General features: G+C 43.8%; 1 protein-coding gene across 1 annotated transcript in view; it reads left to right on the top strand.

Moving 5' to 3' along the window:
• LOC137383268 (cytochrome P450 3A30-like) overlaps positions 1-25,736 on the top strand; it is a 51,556-nt gene that overhangs the window by 18,486 nt on the left and 7,334 nt on the right. The window contains exons 4-10 of the mRNA XM_068055808.1: positions 968-1,067; positions 4,183-4,296; positions 11,740-11,828; positions 13,394-13,542; positions 16,997-17,124; positions 19,950-20,043; positions 24,708-24,868. Coding sequence (XP_067911909.1) covers positions 968-1,067; positions 4,183-4,296; positions 11,740-11,828; positions 13,394-13,542; positions 16,997-17,124; positions 19,950-20,043; positions 24,708-24,868 — 835 coding nt within the window. The remainder of the gene's footprint in view (positions 1-967; positions 1,068-4,182; positions 4,297-11,739; positions 11,829-13,393; positions 13,543-16,996; positions 17,125-19,949; positions 20,044-24,707; positions 24,869-25,736) is intronic.

Below are 25,736 nucleotides of genomic sequence, written 5' to 3'. Positions count from 1 at the left end.
AGCTGTACATAGTAATAATGTAATAAAGGGTAATGTTCTACTTACTCCAGACTAAAGAATCTCTCTCTAAGCTAGTCTAATTAAAGTGGCAGCTTACCAAACATACAACAATTGCCTTTTTTCCCTACCTGCTGTCTGCTCCCTGGCTGCGGCCTGGTACTGCAGGTGTACCCTCCTTGACAGTTAGGCAGCCTGTCAATCAGCTATGCTGGAAAACAGGTGACAAAAATTTGAAATACATTCTGCTGTTAAATTCTGCAGGAAGTCTGTGAAATCTGTGTTTCCAGGTTTTTCTGGAACTCCTCCCCTTAGGTATTGCTGCTGGGGTTTCTCTGGCCTGTTCATGAGTGAATTGTGTGGTTGCTGTTGAAAAACTGTTGTAGGTGCTAGTGGCTTTCCCCAATTATACTAATACCCTGTGCCTGCAATTTTGCAGAGGATCTGCAGCTCAGGCAAGTAGCAGAGTTGCAGTTTGGTCCATCATACCAGCAGGGCAGGCCAATTGGAATTTTAACCCCTATAAATTCAACCAATGCAGTTTTGGCTTTGCACTTACAGGAAACCTGTGGATTGTAAATTGGTTGTCAGGGTCTGAACTGAAGCTGAGCGAGGTTGCTCATCTTCATTCTGGTGTCAGTTGGAGTCTAACTCCTGACTCAGGTGCACTTGTGCTGCAGCTGCAATACCAATGTGAAACAAGACTGCTTCCCATTGATCTGGTTGCAGTGTAACTGCAGCCTGGATTAAATACTGCAATTTGAGACATTGACCATTATTATAGTAAGGGAATATCTACAAATGCTCATGTGATCACTTTATAGTGATGGAGACCTGGCTGTCAAGAGCTCCCAAAGTTGTTGCAGTAAGTCTGGATTAGTGGGGTTTGCCCAGGCCACTCCCCCAGTCAGACAATACACTTTCTCCAATGCCCAGATTCACTTTGTCACACTTCTGCCTTTTCCTTTAGGATTTATGATGGGCGGCAGCCCATTCTCTCCATCATGGATACTGACCTGATTAAAACCGTCTTCATAAAAGAGTTTTACACTTTGTTTACCAACAGACGGGTGAGTATTGACCTGCACTGAGGGATATTTGCTCTTTATTGCTTTTTCTCATGATTACAATAAGCCCTTGTTTTCTTCATCTATTTAGACTTTCTTTGGTGGTTAAGCTACAATGTAACTTGGTTCCCATGTTTTTCCCCATCTGATGTTCCGATCTCATTGCATGCAGGGTAAAGGTCAAGCTTATCAAACAAAAAACTGCATGTGTTGGGGGGTGGGAGTGGGAGAAGAGTATGTTTAATGGGGGAGACCTAATGGGCTGATGCTGTGAGTTAATGTCCTACCTCTACTTCTATCTGTATCTCAACCAAATTCCCAGTGATTCCCTGTTCAAGTTTGACCTTTGGAAGTTTGGACTGAACCATATTGTTGAGGTAGAGTAGAAGGTGTATCTCACCCATGCTTTATCTGACTTGTTGCTTGGAACTTGCACCCCTCACCTTGGAGAGTGGATTGCGTAATTGTCTTGAATTCTGACACAATTTTCACAGCTTGATTTGTGTTACACAGGAGAGGGATTTATTAACAGCAAACAAAAACAGGTACAATATCCTGCATGGTCTGTGAAGAATCCTAATCACCGATAATTTTATGGAGCCCTGGGGCTAGACTTTTCCTATTTCAGGGGGTGGGGGCGGTAAAGCAGAGTGAAATGCCCATTTTATAATTTACAACGCACTGAGTGTTGTGGGATTGTTTGGGTTTGAAATGTGTAATTTCATTAATAGTTAGTGAAAGAAATAGCACCTGTAGGAAGTGATAAATCCTATGATGTGAAACAACTTGATGCATATGGAAACGCTACAGTTGATTGATTTTTAATGTGGAGATTGGAGGGATGTGTGCAACTCATGATATAGAGCATACTTATAATCCATGATTTATATTTGTACTCTGTATATGGTGCATGCAATGGCAATAATCTATTGAAATGGAATACTTCAGTTTGTGAATATCTAATGTCACATCTGCTCTTTGAAAGCAAAGATAGCCCAATGAACTACAAGTCTTAGCAAGAGTTGAGCAGCTGTGTGTATTGTACAACTGCCCACTCTTCATTGTACTAATTCTCCTCCTCTTCTTCCCGTGTCTTCTCTCTTCCTCCTCCTACTTGTTCCTCCTCGTACTTCTGTTTCATTGATGTAGACAATTTGAGGCAAGCAGTTTTGTGTTAATAATATCTCCCAAATGAAATATTCCAGGTTTTCTGTGTGCTATCCCAATTGTAGCATTGGTTTTTTTTCTTATCAAAGGGAAAAATGAGATTTCAGGTGTCCTGTGGAAGGTGGGATTATTTGATGTGAAGTTGTGCCCTAGAATCCTTGGTGCCAAAGTGAATTCACACTGTGAGGAGCAGCTGCAGAATTTCTGGCTATTCATTAAGCTGACTGTTTAGAGGAGCATTCACTTTGTCACAGTTGACTAGAGCAGAGTAACAATTGCAGCTTTGCAAATATTGTATAAAATATGTAATGACATTCAACAGTGTTCTACATTCTGTGCAGCCACTGTCCAGAGAAACTGTGATGAGGTGAGGGAGGGGAAAGGAAGAGGAAATTGAGCATTAAGATGAAAACTGTGCATTTAACAGGTATTTATTTAGGAACAGTTGATTTGTACAGCATCCTGACGGACGAAACACACCAACCTTGAACCGCACAGTGGGAGGATATGAACATCTAACCTCACTACACAGTCAGTGACCCACTCTGGCAACCCTTTGTAGAATGGTACTGAGACACAAGGGGTATAAATTGGTTTAGGAATGAGGTAGGCCATTCAGTTCTTTGAACCTGCTTCACCATTCAATCACATCATGGCTTATCTGTCCCTCAACTCCATTGACCTGCCTTTGCTCCATAATCCCTTGATACCTTTACTTAATTATCAATCTCCGTCTTGTAACTGTCCCAGAATCCACAGCCTTGTGGGGAAGACATTCCAGATTTTTACCAGGCCAATTTTCAGCTCTGAAATAAAATCTTAGAAACTTAATACACACGAGGCCATTTGGCCTATTGTGCCTGTGTTGGCTTTTGAAACAGTCCCTCATTCCCACTTTTTGTCAATAAACCTGTAAGTTCCTCAAACTCAAGTACTTTGTACTTGTCTAACTCTCTTAAAATTATTTATGGAATCAGCTTTCGCCACCTTTTTCAGGTAAAGCCTTCCAGTTCCCCACAATTCTGAGTGAAAAAAAATTCCTCCCTGTTGCTTTTTAAATCTTTTTGCAAGATTTTGATTCCATAACCTCTAGTTATTGACTCAATTTCCAGAGAATATTTTTCCATATTTACTCTTATCAAAACTTGTCTTCATCTTGAAAAGCTCTATTAGGTCACCTCTTATCCTGCTCTGTTCCAAGGAGAACAGACCTACCTTTCCCAACCTCACCTCAAACTGAAGTAGACTGGAGGTTCATCCCAAGTTGGACCTCGAGCTTCACTGGAATAATTCCAGTGAGCAGCCGTGCCAGTTTGCCGAATACCAATATGGATTGTCTGTGACTCCAGGACTGACCCTTGTGTAGTTCTGTGTGGTGAAGCAGGTGAACAGGAGGAAGGTGGACTGGCAGTGTAGCTGTGGAGCCAGAAACTTCACTCCTGCTCCTCTTGTCTCTACGCTAATGTTAAGTTGCTCCAAAAAAGTAACTTTTTTTAGTTGCTAGTTTCCCAACAGTCCACTTGGGGATTTCTGGTCAGTCCACATAAGGAACCAGAGAGCTGAGATAAAGTATATGTGAATCAATACAGGCAAATTCCCAGAATTAGATCAGAAATGGGGATAAGGCCCCTGCTAATGTATGCACTGCCTGTTTTCGGTGAACACCACCAGGGAGGCCTGAGGATTGCCTTGCCCAACATGGCATTGGGTGCATTTCAGGGGCCCTTGGTGTGGGCAAGAACACTGAGATTTTACCACATTTTGCCCTTGCCCTGTGCCCCAAAATAGGCACAGTGGGATCCAATTGTTCTCCCCCCTCCCCCACACACTTTATCCCTTCCCATATAGCCAGAGTGCATTGTGCAGTCTTGGCTGAAATCAGTTTATGAATTAATATGTCATTGAACCCAATGTGCAGTTTTAAAAAAATAACTTCCTACTTTATCTGTAGAACTTTGGTCTGAATGGGCCACTGGAAGAGTCTATCCTGGTCGTGGAAGATGACCATTGGAAGAGAATCCGAAGTGTGCTTTCACCAAACTTCACCAGTGGGAGACTGAAAGAGGTAAAGACCCCCAATCCCACTCCCCAATAGATCAAATACTTTTTCTGTGCTTCTACTTGTGATGTGCAAGATTAGATATTTAGACAAGTGAGTTAGATGCAAACTCATGCAATAATAATTGACTTCTTATGATGCTGAAGAGTAGATGCTGATACACTCAGAGGAACGATAATATAAGAAGTTAAAATAGAAAGTGATTAAGATGTTGACATACAACCTGTTCACATGTACTGGAGTCGAAGGTGATCAGATTCTGTCTTACCTTCACTTGAGCATGCCCAGTTCCATTTCAAGAACATTCTGCTAATCTAGGTTTTACGTTTGCAATGAGAAGTTTCTTTATGTTGAGATGCTTGGAATTCAGATTGTTGACAATCTCAAAACAGTTTTATTAAACAGCTAATTAATATATACGACACAGAGCTAACTATTACAGAACTTGCCTCTTGGTGTTAGAGCGAGACAGGTGAGCAGTCACATGACCATGTCCTGGTGCTCCGCTTATTGGAATACTAAGATCTTAAAGGTACGTTACTCTTAAAGACAATCACACAACATCCCCCTTCTTTCCAAAGATAAGTCTCGTATGCTAAAAGCAAAAACATATAATTAGATAACTACAAAATTATTTACACATGGGCAGAAATTATGAACTTTAGAAATATAGAGGCTCAACAGTCCATATATTGTCTCTTCTGACGCCCTACGTCATTTTGACAATTTCCAGTTTCCTGGTCCCAACCGCCTCCTCTTCACTATGGACGTCCAATCGCTCTACACCTCCATCCCCCACCAGGATGGTTTGAGGGCTCTCCGCTTCTTCCTGGAACAGAGGCCCAACCAGTCCCCATCCACCAACACCCTCCTCCGCCTGGCTGAACTTGTTCTCACATTGAACAACTTCTCCTTCAACTCCATGCATTTCCTTCAAGTAAAAGGTGTCGCTATGGGTACCCGCATGGGTCCTAGTTATGCCTGTCTTTTTGTGGGATATGTCGAGCATTCTTTGTTCCAGTCCTACTCAGGCCTCCTCCCCCAACTCTTTTTCCGGTACATTGATGACTGTATCGGTGCCGTTTCCTGCTCCCGCCCCGAACTAGAAAACTTTATCAACTTTGCTTCCAATTTCCACCCTTCTCTCACCTTTACATGGTCCATCTCTGACACTTCCCTTCCCTTCCTCGACTTCTCTGTCTCCATCTCTGGGGATAGGTTGTCTACCAATATCCATTATAAGCCCACTGACTCCCACAGCTACCTCGACTACACTTCTTCACACCCTACCTCCTGTAAGGACTCCATTCCATTCTCCCAGTTTCTCCGTCTCCGACGCATCTGCTCTGATGATGCTACCTTCCATGACGGTGCTTCTGATATGACCTCCTTTTTCCTCAACCGAGGATTTCCCCCCACTGTGGTTGACAGGGCCCTCAACGGTGTCCGACCCATTCCCCGCACCTCTACCCTCACCCCTTCCCCTCCCTCCCAGAACCGTGACAGGGTTCCCCTTGTCCTCACTTTTCATCCCACCAGCCTCCATATCCAAAGGATCATCCTCTGCCATTTTCGCCACCTCCAGCGTGATGCCACTACCAGTCGCATCTTCCCCTCCCTTCCCCTGTCAGCATTCCGAAGGGATTGTTCCCTCCGCGACACCCTGGTCCACTCCTCCATTACCCCCACCACCTCGTCCCCGTCCCAGGGCACCTTCCCTTGCAATCGCAGGAGGTGTAATACCTGTCCCTTTACCTCCTCTCTCCTCACTATCCCAGGCCCCAAACACTCCTTTCAGGTGAAGCAGCGATTTACTTGTACTTCTTTCAATGTAGTATACTGTATTCGCTGCTCACAGTGTGGTCTCCTCTACATTGGGGAGACCAAGCGCAGACTGGGTGACCGCTTTGCGGAACATCTCCGCTCAGTCCGCAAGCGGGACCCTGAGCTTCCGGTTGCTTGCCATTTCAACACTTCCCCCCTGCTCTCATGCTCACATCTCTGTCCTGGGATTGCTGCAGTGTTCCAGTGAACATCAACGCAAGCTCGAGGAACAGCATCTCATCTACCGATTAGGCACACTACAGCCTGCCGGTCTGAACATTGAGTTCAATAATTTCAGAGCATGACAGCCCCCCACTTTACTTTCATTTTTAGTCATTTTTAGTTATTTTTTTCTTTTTTTTTTTTGGCATTCCTTTTTACATTTTTTACAATCTTTTTTTGTATTTATTTCAGTTCATCTTAGTTTGTTCAGTTTGCTCACCCACTGTTTTTTTTCAGGTTGTTTTTCTTCAGGTTTGCACTTGCTGATGTTCAATATTCAGTATATTCACACCTAATCTGTACTAATGCTTTGTCTTTCAACACACCATTAACATATTGTTTGCCTTTGCTCCGTGACCTTTTGGTCAGCTATGTGGCCTGGTCCAATCTGCACCTTCTCCTTTGTTATCTCTTGCCCAACCCCCACCTCACTTGTTTATAATCTGTTACTTTTCTAATATTTGTCAGTTCCGAAGAAGGGTCACTGACCCGAAACGTTAACTCTGCTTCTCTTTCCACAGATGCTGCCAGACCTGCTGAGTGAATCCAGCATTTCTTGTTTTTGTTCCATATATTGTCTCGGTGGTTTGACAACTGATGCTCGGGGACTTTGCATCTCATCTGTTGCTGTTCTTTCTGAAGTTTCTCCCTCTATGTACTCCATTTCTGTTGTTCTGCCTTCAGCCTGCTAACGTTCCTTTTCTCAAGTTGACAACTTTTTGGGCCTTGTCATTCTTGGACAGTTTCTGCACCTCATCTCAGAGCCAATAGACAATGCTTCAACTCATTCCTCCTCTGCCTCTTCAGGGCATTGCATGTCCTTTGCCTCTCCTCATCCTCCATGTCTGAAGGCTTGGGGCTTAATGTCGAGGACTTGTTGGGGGATGAGGACTTGGTCTCATGGAGATACCTGTCTGTCCTGGCTTCTTGTTGTGCTGGCGGTGCTCTGGATAGCAGAAGTGAAGGTGCAGCATAGTTGTAGTGTTGCTGGGTTTCCAGACTGCACCATTTAATATTGGTCAGAGTCTGCGAGTGGGTTCCAGTCCTTGGAGATTTCCCCTTGGCAATGCTTTCATGGATGGTGATGATGTTGAGGCCCTTACACGCTGGTAGTCCTGCCACTGCTGGTCCACTCGTGTCTACTAGGTAGAATGTTTGTGGTTTCCACGCCGACTTGGCATATCTGCACTGCATTTTAAATGTGCCACTGCAAGGGATGGGTGACCCCTTGTCTGCAGATAGTTTGGCATTGTCAGTTGTATCATCAATCTCCAATGACTCCGGTGCATATCTTTGAGGATTCGGACTGGTAGGGTATTTGCACTAGAGCCGGTGTCAATCTTGACCTTGCGTGTGTATTTGCCAGCTTTCTTTGGGCACGTGATGTTGATGGCGGTGAAAGTTTCCAGTTGCTGAACTTCATCAAGGTGATGTGTTGGGTTCACAATGTGGAATGCTTGCTCGTCTTCTGACTGAGACTTGCTTCTCTCTGGGCTTGTCTCAGGTCTATTTTGCTGTGGACCTCATGTATTGGCTTGTGATTATGCAGATCTCTGGAGTTTTCCTTGATGCTGTTGCCGTATTGCTACATCTGTTTTCTGTTGGCTTGTGTCCTGCAGTAGCTTCTGGCTGCATATTCAGAGCCAAAATTCCTGCATAGGCGAGCCCAGTGCAGATCTCGAAATGCAGGACAACTTTGCTGTGAGTGGGCCCAACCACATTTACCACACAGCTTGCTTGCCCTTTTCGACCTGGTTATGTGCTGATATTGTTGGCTGCACCTCATGCTTGGAGGTGCTTTTGTCCTGCTACATTGGCTTCGTACTTCCTGCCATCTTCCAGCTGTGCATCGATGCTGTGACCTTTCTTATTTCCCAAGAGGTTTTTCTGAAATGTTTCAAAGGGTGTTAATTCAAGCAATAGCCCCATTATTAGGTCTGACAGTTCAGCTTCTGAAACATTGCATTCATTGCCCTTACTTTGGCATCTACCGACAAAGAACAAAGAACAGTACAGCACAGGAACAGGCCATTTGGCCCTCCAAGCCTGCGCCAATCTTGATGCCTGCCTAAACTAAAAGCTTCTGCACTTCCGGGGTCCGTATCCCTCTATTCCCATCCTATTCATGTATTTGTCAAGATGCCTCTTAAACGTCGCTATGGTACCTGCTTCCACCACCTCCCCCGGCAACAAGTTCCAGGCACTCACTACCCTCTGTGTAAAGAAACAGGTCTGTTGAATCCTGTGGCTGTTGCCTGTAGGATATCAATTCTGGGCAGTGAATTGTGAAATTCACTCTTAATCTGAGCTGATCTTCCAGCACTTTCCATATCTTTGCGGGATCTTTCTGGTCCTCTTCAGTAGTGCCTGAGGTATTGATTCTGTGCAATCCCTCATTTCCTATTGCTATCAGAATTTTTACAGCTTGTTTTTCTGGTTCTGTAATTACTTGGTCTGTAAAGCATAATTGCATTCTTTGTTGGAACAGTTTGAACGTGGCTAGGATACCCAAAGCTTTCCAGTTCATGCTGGGAATATTGGTATCCATGTTCCTGCTGTTCTTTTGCTTTACTACTTGCTTTAAGACCTGGTTCTGGGACTCTGCACTTGTTTCCCCTTTAAGAAACTCTCTTGGCTGATTTGATTGACAGCAGCAGCTTGTCTGTGTGTATAGCTTCCAGCATTAAGCCTGTTTGTTTACACAGCTGTGCAATAGGTATTTCAAGTGCTTTTTTTGGCTAGTTTATTTATGTAGTCATTCAATAGGCAATTCTTCACAGTTGAGTGGTTTCATGAGTTTTTTTTAAACTCTGGCTGAGTGAACAAAATCTCCTCAGCCTTCCAATGATTTAAAGGTTTCTATTTTTAGCTGCAACGTCCCAATCCCGCCGCCAAATTGTGTTTCTCTGACTCTGGCCTTTTCCCCACTCCAACCCCCTCACCTCACCATTGGTGGCCATGTTTTCAGCTTCCTTGGCTCCACACAGGAATTCACTGCCTTAGCTTCACTGCCTGTCAAAATCCCCCTCCTCCTCCTTTTTAAATACCACCTGTTTTACTGACCTTTGGTCACCCCTCCTAATATTTCCTCCTATGGCTTGGCATCCATTTAATTTTGATAGCACCTTGGCACTTCTCCTACATTTAAAGACATAATATAAATTCAGGTAATTTGCTTTTTTTTCTTGTAGGTGTACTGAAAGAATTTTTTTAAAAAACAAAACCAAACCCAATGGAGGGAATTTTATGCTGTCCCCCGTGTCAGGTTTGGAGGTGGGGAGAGCATATAATTGGGCAGGTGGGTGGGGGGAGAGCCCCGCAACACAAAATGTGAATGGCCTTCCTATGCTGCTGCCAATTGAGGCAATTAAGGTCCTTATCCCACCGCCGCTCCCTCCCCCCTCCGTGGGGGGAGGGGTCGCTGTTAAAAGGCACTTAGTGCTTCAACGAGGGACCTGGTATCAGAAAGGGGTGGGCCTGCTGAGAGCCACCCCCCTGCCCTTGCTGCCAACCCTCCTACATTCCCCTCCCCTTTGATCCCCATCCTTCTGCTGTGACTTACGTGTGGCCTAGTTGCAGGGCCTTGGATGAATGCTGTACCGGCAGCAGCTGCACAGTTAAGGAGCTGCTAGCCTCTGGGGGACAGTTCTCAACAGGTAGGATATCTGTCGCCGGGGTCCTTGATCACTGGGAAGGCCCACCGCTGTCTACTTAAGTACCTAATCGGCATTTGATTTGGTGGGCCTTCCCCAGAGAAGGCGATGTGAGGCTCTCGCCTGTGGTTGAGATCCCCATCACCAAGACAAAATCCCAGTCAATATGTCCATTCGTCTATACTCCTTTAGCCAAAGTGCTGTCACAAATAACTTGTATCCTGCGACTATCAGCTTGTTGACTTCCATTCTGCAACACAAGGATATCAGGTGTAAATATCAGTAATGTGAACGGTTTTGACATAATTGATGTCAAACTAAGTTGATGCAGGGTATGGCTTCCATTTTCCTTCCCTGCTTTTAAAAAAAAAAAAATATATATATATTTTTCTCTTGATGTGAGCAGGTACTGAGAGTTAACAACAACAACTTGCAAATATAGAGCATCTTTCACCGAAAAATATCCCAAGGTGCTTCAAAGTAGCATTGGTGAAATTTGACACTGACCCTCATGATGTGATATTCGGGCAGGCGACCAAAAGCTTGGTCACAATAGGTTTGAAGGAGCCTCTTAAAGGAGGAAAGATGGAGATGGAGAGGTTTAGGGAAGGAATTCCGAAGCATGGGGTCTGGGTGGCTGAAGGCAGGCCACCAATGGTGGGGCAAAGAAAATTAAGGATGCACCAGAGGCTAGAATTGGGGAACACATAGATCTAGGAGGGCTGTAGGGCCGGAGGAGGTTACAGAGATAGAGAGGGGAGAGATCATGGAGATATTTGAAGAGCAGGATGAGAATTGTAAATTTGAGAGATATGATTGTGAGCCCATGCAGGTTGCGAGCGCAGTGATGATGAATGAATGGGACTTGATACAAGTTAGAACAAGGGCAGAGTTTTTGGTGAACTCAAATTTATGGAGAGTTGAAGGTGGGAGACTGGCCAATAGAGATTTGGAATAGCCAAGTCTGGAGGTAACAAATGATCCTATAACTGTTCAACCTTGTCAGTTCTGCTCTGAGTAGGAACAAGAAGAAGCATGTAGAATAGAGAACAACATCAGAGGTCTTGTATTCTAACCTGTGTAGCAGCTGAGATAATCAGCTTTGGTCGGATTCCCACTTAATGACCTGGTCACCTGCTCTCCATATTATTATAGATCTGGTCTGCCTGCTTCTGATTTCAGAGTGAAGTCGGCCATTTTCTAAGGGAGAAGATCTGCTCCTGACCAAGAATTCATTGAGGTGGCCAGTATGGATACAAACCTCAGTACAAGCAAGAGTTTTAAGTAGGAGTTCACCAAATTTCAGTGATTCCAGATCATTTGTGTCTCGAGTTACCATTTTCCCCCAGGATTACCCTGGAGTCTCCAGGAATTTGAGACAAATCTCCAGGAGCAGCGAGCGACCCAAGAGAAAATTCTTTTAAAAGGAATTTTTTGAACAGTTTGTTTACTCGTTATAAAAATATTAGACATGGGATAATATGCTGTTTGACAGTCAAATATCATCCAATCTGGGAATGAAGGGTCTATTCTCTTTCTGATTGGATAGGAAGATGCTGCACCATGAGATGGACAAATGACCAATGGCCAGAGTGTGGCGGTGGGGGGTGTGTGTGGGGGGGTGGCGGAGGGGGTGTTGGAGACAGGTGGTCATGTGATGAAATCTCCAGTAATACATACAACCATATTTGGGTCTAGATTAGCTTTCTGTACATCCTGTATTTTGGTTGTGCTTTTTCTCCCTCCCCAGATGTGTTCAATAATTAGTCACTACGCAGAAAATCTTGTGAAAAGTTCAGAAAAGAAAGCAAAGCTGAATGAAACTGCCGACATGAAGGAGTGAGTAATTTGTCTGTCTGATTACAGATCTGCAATCCTCCACAACAAATTCATCAAATTATTTTCACTTTGCTCCAAAAATCTGCTAATTCACACTGTTCTCCGTGTGAAATTAGTTTGACATTCGCTGATTCTTCTATGAACTGACTGCTTGTTCTGTGTTAACCAGTTTTACTGGCTTATTGTCTGGTTTTGATGGGACATAATAACTTCTCATTGAAGCTCATAAACGTACAGCTTCCATACTGGAAAACCACACATACATTTTTATCCTTATGAGGAATTTAACTCCTTCCATTTATCTTCTTCCCCGCCCGCCCCCCAAAGATGGCCAAGAAGCGGATGAATTGTTCTCTAGATTTCCCCAATGTCACCTTGAGCTGTTCTGTGGGAATGAACTGTTGTGACAGTTCCTCTGGTTTTTTTTCCCACTGCAGTTGCATTTTACTCCATGTTCTAACATGTTGGGTGGAATCTTAGCTGCGAGGGGGTGAATATTTTAGAAAGGTGGGCATCGGGTCGTCGACCCAATGCGATCCCACCTCCGAGTATTCTTGCTGGAGGTGGGGTCATCCTGATACTGGATACTCACCCAGCAGCAGTGGGTAGTGAATTAGTGGCAATTAAGTGGTCACTTGGGGGCAGTTTGGTGATGTCGCTGTGATCTTGCTGCCAGTGGATGGCTCCCTGCTGAGGCCAAAGCCCGTCAGATGCCTATGAGGCCTCATTTAATTACCCCACCCCACCCTCCTCCCCAGATGCAGGGATCAGAGGGCCACAGCTGTGCCTGCACACCATCCTGAGAGGAGCTGACTTCTTTTTTCTGTTTCCATTTTCTTGGGTTTTAAAGCATAAACCAGAGGACATGGTGTTAGATTATCTTCCCTCCTCCAAGATTCATCAGTTGATTCTGACTGTTTGGGCCTTGTTCTGGTCTAAGCTGAAATTCCTTCACAGTGGGTGATTGTTTCACTCTGTAGATTGATTTTTATTCAAATAACAGCAACATATTATGAGAAAGTTGTAAAAGTAACTGGTGAAGGTGTAAATACAAGACTCTCGAGGATGATTCCAGAACTGAGGGGCTATACTAACCAGGAAAAGGTTGGGACTCTTTGTTTTTTCTCTTGAAAAGAGAAGGCTGAAGGGTAACCTAATCAGGGTCTTTAAAATGTTGAAGTGTTTAATAGGGTAAACATGGAGATGATGTTTCCATTTGCAGCAGAGAGGAACAGTGAGGGCTGTAAATATAAATCATCAACAAATCCAACTGGTAACTTGGGAGAACTGTCATTATCCAAAGAGTGTTAAGAATGTGGAACTTGCGAGCACAAGGGGTAGTTGAGGCGACTGGTATAGATGTACTTAAGAGGAAGCTGGATAAGTACATGCAGGAGACAGGAATATAATATTCTGAAAAGGTTGGAAGAGAGAGGGGTGGGAGAAGGCATGTGTGGAGCAAAAATGCCAGTTTAGACCAGTTGGTCAAACAGCTGTCGACTGGCAGAAGACTTCTTTCTTTCAGCTGTTGACCAATTGTAATAAACACATTTCTCTTTTGCCAGTACCTTTGGAACATACAGCTTGGATGTGGTTACCAGCACTGCATTCAGTGTGGATGTCGACTCCATCAACAACCCCGATGATCTGTTTGTCAACAACATCAAGAAACTAATAGACTTCAACTTCTTCAACCCTATACTTATTATTGGTAGTAAGTGATTCCAAATTTTTTCTTTGTTTTAGTTGAGCGAGAGTAGTGATTTTTTTTTTTCTCCAAGTCTCTTTGGTTAAGAAGATATCCTGTTAGTTGCTCTGTTCACTCGGGTTTCAGGTTCCCTGTTTCCCTTCCTCACACTTCCAGCAACTTTGTGGGAAAATTTACTTAAGCTAAAGGTGGAGGGGCAAGTCTAACGGCAGACGCCATTAGACTCCCTGCTCCATCTAAATCTGGTCCAAGTGAGCTGGCTTTTCTGTACAGTTTGCTCAAACTGGTTAGAGAGTTTTTCAGGTCTAATTTTAACCATCAACCCATTGGAGCATGAAGAGAACAGGATATAAGAAGGAGAGGTTAAAGCAGTGACCATAACAAAGTAGAAAATGGATAAATATTTGTAATATTCATGCCAGGCAATGACCATCTCCGATACAAGAGAATCTAACCATCTCCCCTTGATATTCAACAGCGTTACAAACATATGAATTAGGAGCAGGAGTAGGCCACTCGGCCCTTCGAGCCTGCTCCGTCATTCAAGAAGTTCAAGGCTGAACTGATGACTCCACATTTCCACCCACCCCCGATAACCTTCCACCCCCTTGCTTATCAAGAATCTGTCTACCTCTGCCTTAAAAATATTCAAAGACTTTGCTTCCACCGCCTTTTGAGGAAGAGAATTCCAAAGACTCACGACCCTCAGAGAAAATATTTCTCCTCATCTCTGTCTTAAATGGGCGACCCTTTATTTTTAAACAGTGACCCCTAGTTCTAGATTCTCCCACAAGGGGAAACATCTTTTCCACATCCACCCAGTCAAGACTCCCCAGGATCTTGTATGTTTCAATCAAGTCGCCTCTTTTGAATTCCAGCGGATACAAGCCTAGCCTGTCCAATCTTTCCTCATTAGCCAACCTGCCCATTTTAGATATTAGTCTCGTAAACCTTCTCTGTACTGCCTCCAACACATTTACATCCTTCCTTAAATAAGGAGACCAGTACTGTACACCGTACTCCAGATGTGGTCTCACCAATGCCCTGTATAGCTGAAGCATAACCTCCTACTTTAGTATTCAATTCTACTCACGATAAATTATAACATTCTATTAGCTTTCCTAATTACGTGCTGTACCTACATATTAACCTTTTGCGATTCATGATCTCAGACACCTAGCTTCCTCTGCATCTCCGAGCTCTGCAATCTCTCACCATTTAGATAATATGCTTCTTTTTTATTCTTCCTGCCAAAGTGGACAATTTCCCACTTTCACACATTATACTCCATTTGCCAGGTCTTTGTCCACTCACTTAACTTCTTTTATATCCCTTTGTAGCCCCCTAATGTCCTCCTCACAAGTTACTTTCCTACCTATCTTTGTGTCATCAGCAAATTTAGCAACCATACCTTTGGTTCCTTCATCTAAGTCATTTATATAAATTGTAAGAAGTTGAGGCCCCAGCACAGATCCCTGTGGCACACCACTCATTACAGCTTGCCAACCCAGAAAATGACCCATTTATGCTTCCTCTGTTTCCTGTTAGCTAGCCAATATTACATCCATGCCAATCTGTTATCCACTACACCAGGAGCTTTTTATTTTGAGCCATAATCTTTGATGTGGCACCTAATCAAATGCCTTCTGGAAATCTAAGTACAATAAATCCCCATAACGATATTGTCCCCTACAACCATCACATTCCCTTTTTTCTCCCTGCACTTGAATGGCTTCCTGTATCATGGTGCCATGGTCAGTTAGCTCATCCACCCTGCAGCCCCCACTCTCATTCAAACCAAGCTGACAGAACCTCATACTTGTTGGACAATCACAAAGGCTGAGGCTCCTGCACTCCTGCCCTCTAAGTCACTTTTCCTGCCTCAGCTGCAGCCATACTCTCTGTCCCTGACCACTGACCAAATCAGAAGACCCTATCCTAAGGGGTATGACTGCCTCCTGGTACAAAATGTCCAGGTAACTTTCCTCCTCTCAGTGTCACAGTGTCTGCAGCTCGGACTCCAGTTCAATGACTCTGAGCCGAAGCTCTTTTAGCCACAAACACTTACTGCAGACGTGATTGCCCTGGATCACACTGGCATCCAGGAGCTCCCATATGCTGAAGCCGTGACACATCACCTGTCCTGCCATCCTTTTTAATGTGTTTTAATTACCCACTTAATTATTATGTTCATTTTTTTTTGTATGTTTTATTAAGCTTACCACTAGTTCCTTTACTATTTTAAACTATTTTACTATTGCCATCACTGAATGCCCACCATCAACATCCTAGGGATTACCATTGACCAGAAACTTAACTGGACCAGCCATCTAAATACTGTGGCTACAAGAGCAGGTCAGAGGCTGGGAATTCTGTGGCAAGTAACCTCCTGACTCCTCAAAGCCTGTCCACAAGGCACAAGTCAGGAGTGTGATGGAATACTCCCCACTTGCCTGGATGGGTGCAGCTCCAACAACACTCAAGAAGCTCGACACCATCCAGGACAAAGCATTTGATTGGCACCCCATCCACCATCTTAAACATTCACTCCCTCCACCACAAGCACACAGTGGTAACAGTATTTAACATCTACAAGATGCACTGCAGCAACTCACCAAGGCTCCTTCAACAGTACCTTCCAAACCTGCAACGTCTACCACTACAAGGACAAGGGCAGCAGACACTTGGGAACACCACTGCCTTGCCAATGATGTTCATATCCCATCAATGATTTTTTTTTTTTAAAAAGCAGAGTAAGATGCAGGACCATGGAAGAGACCAGGGTAGCAGGATTAGTTTTGGATTGCTTTATACAAGAGCTGGCACAGTCATGGCTGAATGGCCTCCTATGCTGTAAACTTCTATGGCTTGGTAAGAGGGGGTTGAAAGGAAACGCTGTCAAGAGCAAGGTTTATAGAAGTTCAGAATCCGTCTCAATTGGTAGCACTCTTACTTCTGAGTTGGAAGGTTCTGTGTAGATGTCCCACTCCAGAGACCTCAGCACATAATTCAGGCTGATACTTCAGTGCAGAACTCGGAGTAAGTACGACACTATCAGAGGAGCCATCTGTCAGATGAATCATTAAAATGAGACCCCGTCTGCCCTCTCAGGTAGGTTTTAAAGATCCCCTGGGATTATTTTGAAGAACGGGGAGTTCTCCAAGTTTCTTGGCAGTATCAAACAGCATCACAAACAATTTCTGTTCATTATCACATTGCTGTTTGTGGCACCTTGATGTATGTAAATTGACTGCTGCATTTCCTACATCACAATCGTGACTACATTTCAGAAATATTTCATTGGTTGCAAAACCCTTTGAGACCTCCTGAGGTTGTGGAAGGTGGTTTTATAAAAGTGTCTGTGTCTCGCTTTCTTTCCTTCTTGTCCTCCTTTTGAAACCTGTGTGTGCAGGGCCACTGCTGTTATTAATCTGTATGATTTTTTTATTCTTTATTCCAGTGGTTTTTCCTGTCCTTATTCCAATCTTGGCAAAACTTGGCTTTAGCTTCTTCCCTCGAGATGTGAATACATTTTTCATGAAAGTTTTGGCAGATTTGAAGACAAAGAGACAAAAAGGAGTGCACACTGTGAGTGTGAAACTAACCATTGAAATGTTTCAGGTTCCTGCGCCTGTTCTACCGTTCTTCCTCCCTTAACACTGACCATCCTTCTCTGTCGTCTTTCGATAACTAGAAAGGAAGTGACTATAACAATATTGGTATAATTAGAAGAGGCGGGTACTTGGGGAATATTGTGTTCTATTGCAGTTGCTGAGGTTTACCAGCCAGGTGTGCAATTTAAGTGTTCAATCTGGTTGCAGATAGTTCTACAGTCACACGCCTGGGATTGTTACTGGGATTCTCCAATCTCCCAATGTCAAGTGGAACTGGCAGGTACAATGGCTGCTTTCACCCTTTTCTCTTGGCCTTCTGCTGAGGTTACAGCAGGAGATCAGGAGCAGTCTGTGTAAATTCTACCCTGTGGTGTTTTAGGATGTGTATTTTCTTCAGAACTAGGAGCCCAGTAGTTAGATAAACACTTGGATGACCTGTGAATAGAAGATCCCATTGAAAAAGTTGGGGTGGGTAAGGGAGGAGAAGAGGTAACTATAACAGTAACCTTGGTGTGAGTGAAAGCAGTCTGATCTTTTCTCTTGGTCTGTGTTAATGTTGATTAGAAATCTTGTATATTTAAGAAGGCCTTTAACTATTCCATCTCCTTTCGGCATTTGTTTTATGATTGACAGCTATAGTGTATAATTAGTTTGACACTTGGTGCCCTGGAGCTTCACCACCTGTTTGGACTTTGCTCCATTAAATGTCCAGAGCAAAACTGGAATTTGTTTAGTTGATGGACAGTATTGGCTGTAATGAGACAAAGATATTGTTGCAGATAAATTGGATTAGAGGATGTCATCCTACACTGGGGATGCCTTTACAGCAGAGTTGTTGATAATTAAAAGTTAGGAGAAGTGCCTGTCAGTGATTGTGCAGGAGAAATGCTGGAGTTTGTTTGTCAAGTTGAACATCTTGGATTCAAAGTAAAGTTGGTTAAATTGATTGAAGACCAAGAGTCTGAATTGATTCCAACCTGCCCAATGTGGAGTAAATGTCTCCTTGATGTGTTTAACAGACTCTGACGAGGGTTTGGAGAGCTTCACTGGGATAAATCAGGGATGAGAGGTTTTCATTATGAGGAGAACTAAAAGAAAGTGGGGCCCGTTCACTGGAGCGGAGACAGTTCAGAGAAGATCAGGTTCAGAATTTTGTCAAGGTAAAGATGGAAAAACGTTTCCACTGGTTGGGGAGTTGGTCACTAGAGGACATAAATTTAAAACCATTGAAAGGAGAGGTCAGGCAAAATTATTTTTATGCAGAGGATTGTTAGGATATTGAATGTCTGACCAAAAACAGAATCCATTACTGCTTCGAAAAGGGAAGCTAATAAATATATGTAAAGTATATTTTAAAATGTTATTGAGGATGGGACAAAGTGGACAGCTCTGAGAGCCAATGAACTGGATTTTCCCTTGGGGGGTGGGGGTGGTGGTGCAGGACACAGAGACCTGGACTGTTTGCATGTGCTGACCCCATATATACCCAAAGACGACTCCAGGGTGTGTGGGAGGGAGTTCCTGATCTACACTGGGTATTATACCCATTTACATTTTCCCGGAATAGAGACAGTTCAGAGGAAACAAATCACTCGCCTGTGATTTTTCCCCTGGGCGGCCTGGAGACAGGTTCACTGTCCAATTAAATAAAGTGGGCCGGTTCTTGGAGCTGGAGAGCCAATCAGAGGCCTTCTAGCTTGTGAGGAGCAGCAGGCTGTAATATAAGGTAAGTAAGAGAGAGGGTGTTTCAAGATGTAGGCGCCCTCACTCTAACCTCTTTGAAATCTTTAATTAAAAAATAGATTCAGCAGCCAGGCCACCACTCTGAAGAGGGGAGTGCACCCTCTACAGGGCAACCTGTGGCTGCTTCTACCTCCAGGCACCTAAACTGGCCCCTGCTGCCTATGGGAAGCTGGAGGTCCACTGAATCATTCCAGTTGTCCTCAATCAGGCACATAATGAGCCTAATCAGTAGCCCCCTGTTTGGGGGCGGGTAGCCCTGCCAACTCTTGATTCTGTCTCCGCACAAATGGCCTGGAGGCAGGATGAAACCAGGAAACTGGCACGCTAGCCAGCTGGGCGGGTTTTAGTTCCCACCTGCCTCCAATCGCGGCCGAAGATACAGCCCAATGTATCTGTGATGAGCTGAGTGATCTTCTGTGAAAAGCTATAGCCTTGGAATTCCATGACTCCTGCTCTGCCACCAGCAGATTGGAGTAGTGGGGATTCCCACTGGTCACCCAAGGCCATCAGTGTTGATCCTGTTCCAATTATACAGGATGGAGTAATTTAAAGAGATGCTGTGAGTGACCTTGCCTGACTGCAGGATATAAAATTGGAGCTGACCCCTGCTGCTCCAGTCAGGGGAGCAGGGAAACCTTGAAGGCCAAACTTCAAACTTGTTAGATTTTTGTCTTCTCCCCACAGGGATAGAATGATGATCCCTCTGGGATTGATTACCTTTCTCTCAGGCAGTCTTGGGGGCCCTTCACTAGGCCCATAATCAGCTGACATGAGTTCCATTGGACTTCGGGGAAATGTAATGGACAGAATACCCAGTGTAGATCAGGAAGTCCCTCCCACACACCCTGGAGGAGTCTTTGGGTATATATGGGTTAGTGGAAGGCTTGACTGCTCTTCTCTGACTAGAATTCAGGGTGGATTCTGATTCCTGTCCCTCTGGAGGCAATGTTTTCTACTTCCTACTTTCCAGCCCTCTGGAATTTCAGGATTGATGACTTTAATCCTGTTTCTGTGCCATCATAGCTGAGTTCTCACATTGTTTATTTTAACTCTCAGGATCGAGTGGATTTTCTGCAGTTGATGGTTGATTCTCAAATGACTGATACCAGCTCCGGGAAGCAGAATGGTGACGGCAAGTCGACGGACAAAGGTACCATTAGTGGAAAGCTTCTCATTCTCTTCATCCTTGTTTCTTTCTGCTCTTGAAGTTATTGCTCCCTGTTCAATTATTTTTGTTTTTTTATCACTGTGGTCTTCCCATACCCTACCTTGCTGGCAGTTCAGACATGTGACCTGCTCCTAGCCCCTTAAACCCCAGTGAGGGATTATTTGAGAACAGTTTAGTTTTAGTTTAGAGATACAGCACTGAAACAGGCCCTTCGGCCCACCGAGTCTGTGCCGACCATCAACCACCCATTTATACTAATCCTACACTAATCCCATATTCCTACCAAACATCCCCACCTGTCCCTGTATTTCCCTACCACCTACCTATACTTGGGGCAATTTATAATGGCCAATTAACCTATCAACCTGCAAGTCTTTGGCATGTGGGAGGAAACCGGAGCACCCGGAGGAAACCCACGCAGACACAGGGAGAACTTGCAAACTCCGCACAGGCAGTACCCAGAATCGAACCCGGGTCCCTGGAGCTGTGAGGCTGCGGTGCTAACCACTGCGCCACTGTGCCGTCTGGGGAAGCATAACTTTGCTGGGATTTGTTACCTCTCTCGCCCGACTGGGAATTGTCTGGTTTCTGGTCAGTGTTTCTGCACAATCATGGGCAATGATAGGCATCGACATGTTGCACCATGGACATTTGACAAATTTATTTACTCAGCCATAGACATAGCAATTAATCTGTTGGCAGGTAGGGGCCTGCATGACAAGAGTGAGGCACATATTTCAGCACATGAACATTAAAACTTAATGTTGCTGGGAAGAAAAGAGGGCCTATCACAACTAATTGGCGGGCCCCACGCCAGAAAGACCTTTTTTTGCAGAGTAACAAACAGTACTTGGAAAGGACAAAGGGGCCATTCTCTGCTGCACTTTAATCCACGATGGCCTTTTGATTACCAGACGTTGAAGGTGGAGAGGATAGCATTCCAGGTTAACTGCTAAGATGGCCGAATACACAAACTGACGTGGTCAGACCAGTTTAGTCACATGACTAACTGGCTGTTGGAGTTTTTGAATTTGAACGTGCCGCAGAGAATTTGAACTCAAAGCTGTTTGCTCCTGGACTGAAAAGACCTCTCTCCTGTCTGCTCCCATCTCTTTCTCAGAGTTCAAGACACATGAACCCCAAGAGAGAAAAGTCTCCTAAAGTGAACAAGGTTTAAGAAGAATACTGGGCCCCAACATAAAGCAAGACGACCTACAATCAAGGGATTCTATGGCAAACACGAAGCACAGTAACAAACCCCCTTCAAAGATTGCCTCAAACGTTTTCACTTTACATCTTTTCTGCCTCTATTTGCATGTGTGTATGCTAGCGTGGGGCACGGCGTGTATCTGTAGCCATTAACCGCATTAGAGCTTAAGTTTTTAAGGTTTAATAAATGTCACTTTTCTTCATTAAACCTAAGAAAGCCTGTTTGTGCTGATTTCTTTGCTTTATAATTGGAAAGTGGTGAACAAGGATTCACCAAGAGGGAGCTCAAAACACTGTGTTTAAAAATTAAATCCTGTTATAGTAAGACCAGCTGAAAGAGACTCCTTAGGAACCTTTCTCACCTGGTCGTAACACTGTATGTAAAGTATATAGCCAATCTAATGCTGTCGAAACGCAGTCTGATTTAAAACACATTTCTCCCTGTAAATAAAGTGGCTAAGCATACGAACATCAATGGAGAGCTAGCAAGCAAAATAGTATGCAATGTAAATGTGAATTACTTTTGTTGATAGAATAGAGCTAGCTACACCATGTCACAGGGTGGTAGATGGACCTTGTCAGATGACCTCGGTGGATTCACAGTATCAGGAGTGCAAATTCATCCAATAAACCATGAAACTCTAGGAGAGGATTGTTATTGTGATTATTGAGGTGAGGCAGTAGAAAAATCAGCAAAAGGAAGACGGACCATTTCTCACACTGCTGTTGTCAGAAGACAATTTAACCTGTGATGGTCAATGTTAGTGCAACTACTCCACCTACTTGTAATAGGTGTCTGATGACAGGGCATCCAACAAAACAGCAGTGATCTCCAAACTAGGAGAATTTTATGGGATGGAACAGAGAGTACTTCCTGTAAGCAGTCATGTAAAACAGGAAAGCAGAGTGGGACAGGAAGGGACCAAGAGATTAATGGTCGGTAGTCAAGCCTAGTTTATTCATCTTGACAGGCTGTTAAACTAGGTCCTGGATTCTAAAATACAGAAGCAACAGAACCTCTCATTGACAAAATGTCATTTACTCACCAAAGCTAGTGACAAAATTAGATAAACACAATTACAAATAAAAAGCACCCTTCAGTTCCTCCAATTAAGTGATTCTCTTAAATTCACTTATGTCTATATCTCAGTTCATCACTATCGATACAGCTCTGACAAGATAATTAACAAAATCTTTTTTTTGCAAAGCGTTGAGTGGCGGTTACTACATATAGTATTCAGTCTCAATGTTTAGTCACTATCTGAGGTTGTACTCCAGACTAACCAATTTATGTCCAAGCCAAATCTCTTACCTGTTAGCAAAGGTGCACTTAAAAGGTAACGGAATTATATGATACAGACAACTTTCAAATGATTTTGACCACTCAGGTTATCTGTTACTGATCTTTGACATACTTGTAAAACTTGTGCTTCCATCCAATTCGCAGCAAAAAAAGCAGTTAATGAGTATTTCTAACATGGTCATTGAAACATAATACATTTCTACAATATGTCTTCCCGGACAGTTTTTAAACCTGCAAATGCAGCATGGATTTTGTTAAGGAATCATAGAGAGTTCATTATAAATTATGGTTTATTAAAGCTATCCATTTTCATTGTATTTACTAACTAATGTATATGGGTGAGCAGCATCCTGTTTTCGCCAATATCATTCAGCCCCAATACACCATGCTCTTGTATTCATGAGGAACTTACAATGCTGACTTCTGGAGATTCCTTGGATTTTCTTGCCTGTTTTTCACCTCAACACAAGTTCTAGAACAATGTGATTCCAAATGGATAGCAGTGGAATTGTGGGATTTATATAGAAATAAAAGTCCAGTAACTTTCAACTTGTCACTGAGCTTGTGTCCCAAGTGAAAGTAATACGTACTGGAGCATAGAAATCGCGACATTTCCTAAGTAACTTTTGCAATTTTAAAATAAGTTTTACATAGCACAAACCTTTAAACTTGTGTTTTAAAATAACCTAAAGAACAAAGAACAGTACAGCACAGGAACAGGCCATTCGGCCCTCCAAGCCTGCGCCAATCTTGATGCCTGCCGAAACTAAAACCTTCTGCACTTCCGGGGACCGTATCCCTCTATTCCCATCCTATTCATGTATTTGTCAAGATGCCTCTTAAACATCGCTATCGTACCTGCTTCCACCACCTCCCCCTCAGCAAGTACCACGCACTCACCACCCTCTGTGTAAAGAACTTTCCTCACACATCCCCTCTAAACTTTGCCCCTCTCACCTTAAACCTATGTCCCCGAGTAACTGACTCTTACACCCTGGGAAAAAGCTTCTGACTATCCATTCTGTCCATGCCTCTCGTAACTTTGTAAACCTCTATAATATTGCCCCTTCACCTCCGCCATTCCAGTGAAAACTATCCGAGTTTATCCAACCTCTCCTCATAGCTAAGTTATTTTAAAACATTTGGTTAAAGGCTTGGAGCAGGAGTATCCAACCTTTTTTTGGGTGGGGGCCACATTAGAATTTTTGTCATACATAGGGGGCCAGTGAGACAATTTCGGAAAGATCAAGGCATTAAAAATGGATCTTACTATTAATCAAAACAACAACAAATGTGCATTTTTGTGAAGAAGCTGTAAATGAGAAGACAAATTTATTGACTTACTTTCTTATCACTATATTGGACACTGATTTAGTGAGATACCTGTTATTTTTTGCTTGCAGAAGTAGTCAATGTCTGCCCACACAATTGTGTCATGATGCGGAGTATTCCAGACAGATGTCCGTCTGTCAGGAGTGAACGTTCTCTCTCTCTCTCTCTCTCTCTCTGTCTCTCTGTCTCTCTAGCTGTGAAACTGACACAATTGTGTTTATTTTCAAAAGCCGGTCTGAAGAAGCCAATGGGAAATTTCTCATCTGTGAAATTACCAGTCATGGACCCCAAAATTGTTTAGCCGTGGACACTGGTGTCTGTGTACGGACACATCGCCAACCTTGGTCGTGGGTCTGAGATTGGGAACTGGGGGTAGTGAAGGAAATTACAAGCACACATTAATCATCATTACATTTTTGTGTGGCTGGGCTGTGGAGTTTCAGTGTGCATTACCTGCACATTAACCCAGTTAATACTGATTATCCTACAAAGGCATAACAGTGGTGATATTCCCAAAGATTAGAAAGTAGATTTCAACAGCCATTTTTCTTGGTGGCCTCTCACGAAACTGTACCGTGTAATCTATTCCACCTAATGGTGCTGGGTATATATTCAATGATTTGAGTACAAGCATTTAACTTAATGTTTTGAGCACAGTTTTTGGAAAAATTTAATTACCTGTGGCATAGCACTTTTAAGTAGCTGGAAAGAATAAAACTTTTTAGAAATACTTGCATTTTAAGCTTCTGTGTTGCAAGATGAGGTTTGTGGTACAAATTCTGATTCTTCCAATTCTCTGCAGCTCTGACTGACACAGAGATTCTGGCGCAGGCCATGATCTTTATCTTTGCCGGGTATGAGACCACCAGCAATACATTGTCATATGTTGCACACAATCTGGCTACGCACCCGGACGTACAGAAGAAACTGCAGCAGGAAATAGATGAGGCTTTTCCCAACAATGTGAGTCCATGAGAAAGTACGCGAAATAACTTGCATTTATATAGTGCCTTTCATGATCTCAGGACATCCTAAAGCCCTTTACAGCTAATTTTTGCAGTGCAGTCACTGGTGTAATGTAAAATGTGGTAGCCAATTCGCATACAGCAATGGGACAATATTTATACGAGCAGCAGTAGGCCACTCGGCCCTTCGAGCTTGCTCCGGCATTCAATAAATGAGAAAGGCCTTGGTTTAATGTCTCATCTGAAAGACCACCTCACCGACAGTTCAGCAGTCCCCTAGGATCCATTCACGCATTGTGGGGGTTGGAGTTAAGATCTGAGGCAGCGGAGGATGAAGGAGTCATTGGCAGTTGCCAGGAAAGCCAGTGCACACATGGAGGAAGCTGTTGTTGTGGTAGCAGACCAGTTGGACGTTGAGGGAGTGGAAGCCCTTCCTGTTGATGGATCTCACTGGCTGGTCACTGGGTGTCTTGATGGCTTCATTGATGCAATCGATTGATGCCCTGCACCTGGGGGAATCCAGCGATGGAGGTGAAACCCAATGCCCTCTCTGTCCCTGCGAGGCTGTGTCTGTTGTTAAATGAATATGCTGTCCATCTCTGACAAAGAGGGCACCAGTAACCAGTGAGATGCCATGGTGTGCAGCCATTTTTGAGATACCACTAAGGTCTGTAGCTGATCCTTGGAAGGAGCCAGAAGTGAAGAAGTTCAAGGCCACAGTCCTTTTGGCGACCAGTGCTGTGAGGTGCAAGGTCTTCAAGAGCAGAAATGTCTGTGACCATCTGCCTGGAGAGTCACAGTCTCCTGCCGCACTGGTGCGAGGTCATCTCCAGGTAGCTCCAACTTTGGCGGTAGGTCCTGTGTTG

Source organism: Heterodontus francisci, chromosome 24 (genome assembly GCF_036365525.1).
Source record: "Heterodontus francisci isolate sHetFra1 chromosome 24, sHetFra1.hap1, whole genome shotgun sequence".
Classification (NCBI taxonomy): domain Eukaryota; kingdom Metazoa; phylum Chordata; class Chondrichthyes; order Heterodontiformes; family Heterodontidae; genus Heterodontus; species Heterodontus francisci.
The sequence above is the reverse complement of the archived record's forward strand: the minus strand, read 5'-3'. Positions and strand labels throughout refer to the sequence as shown.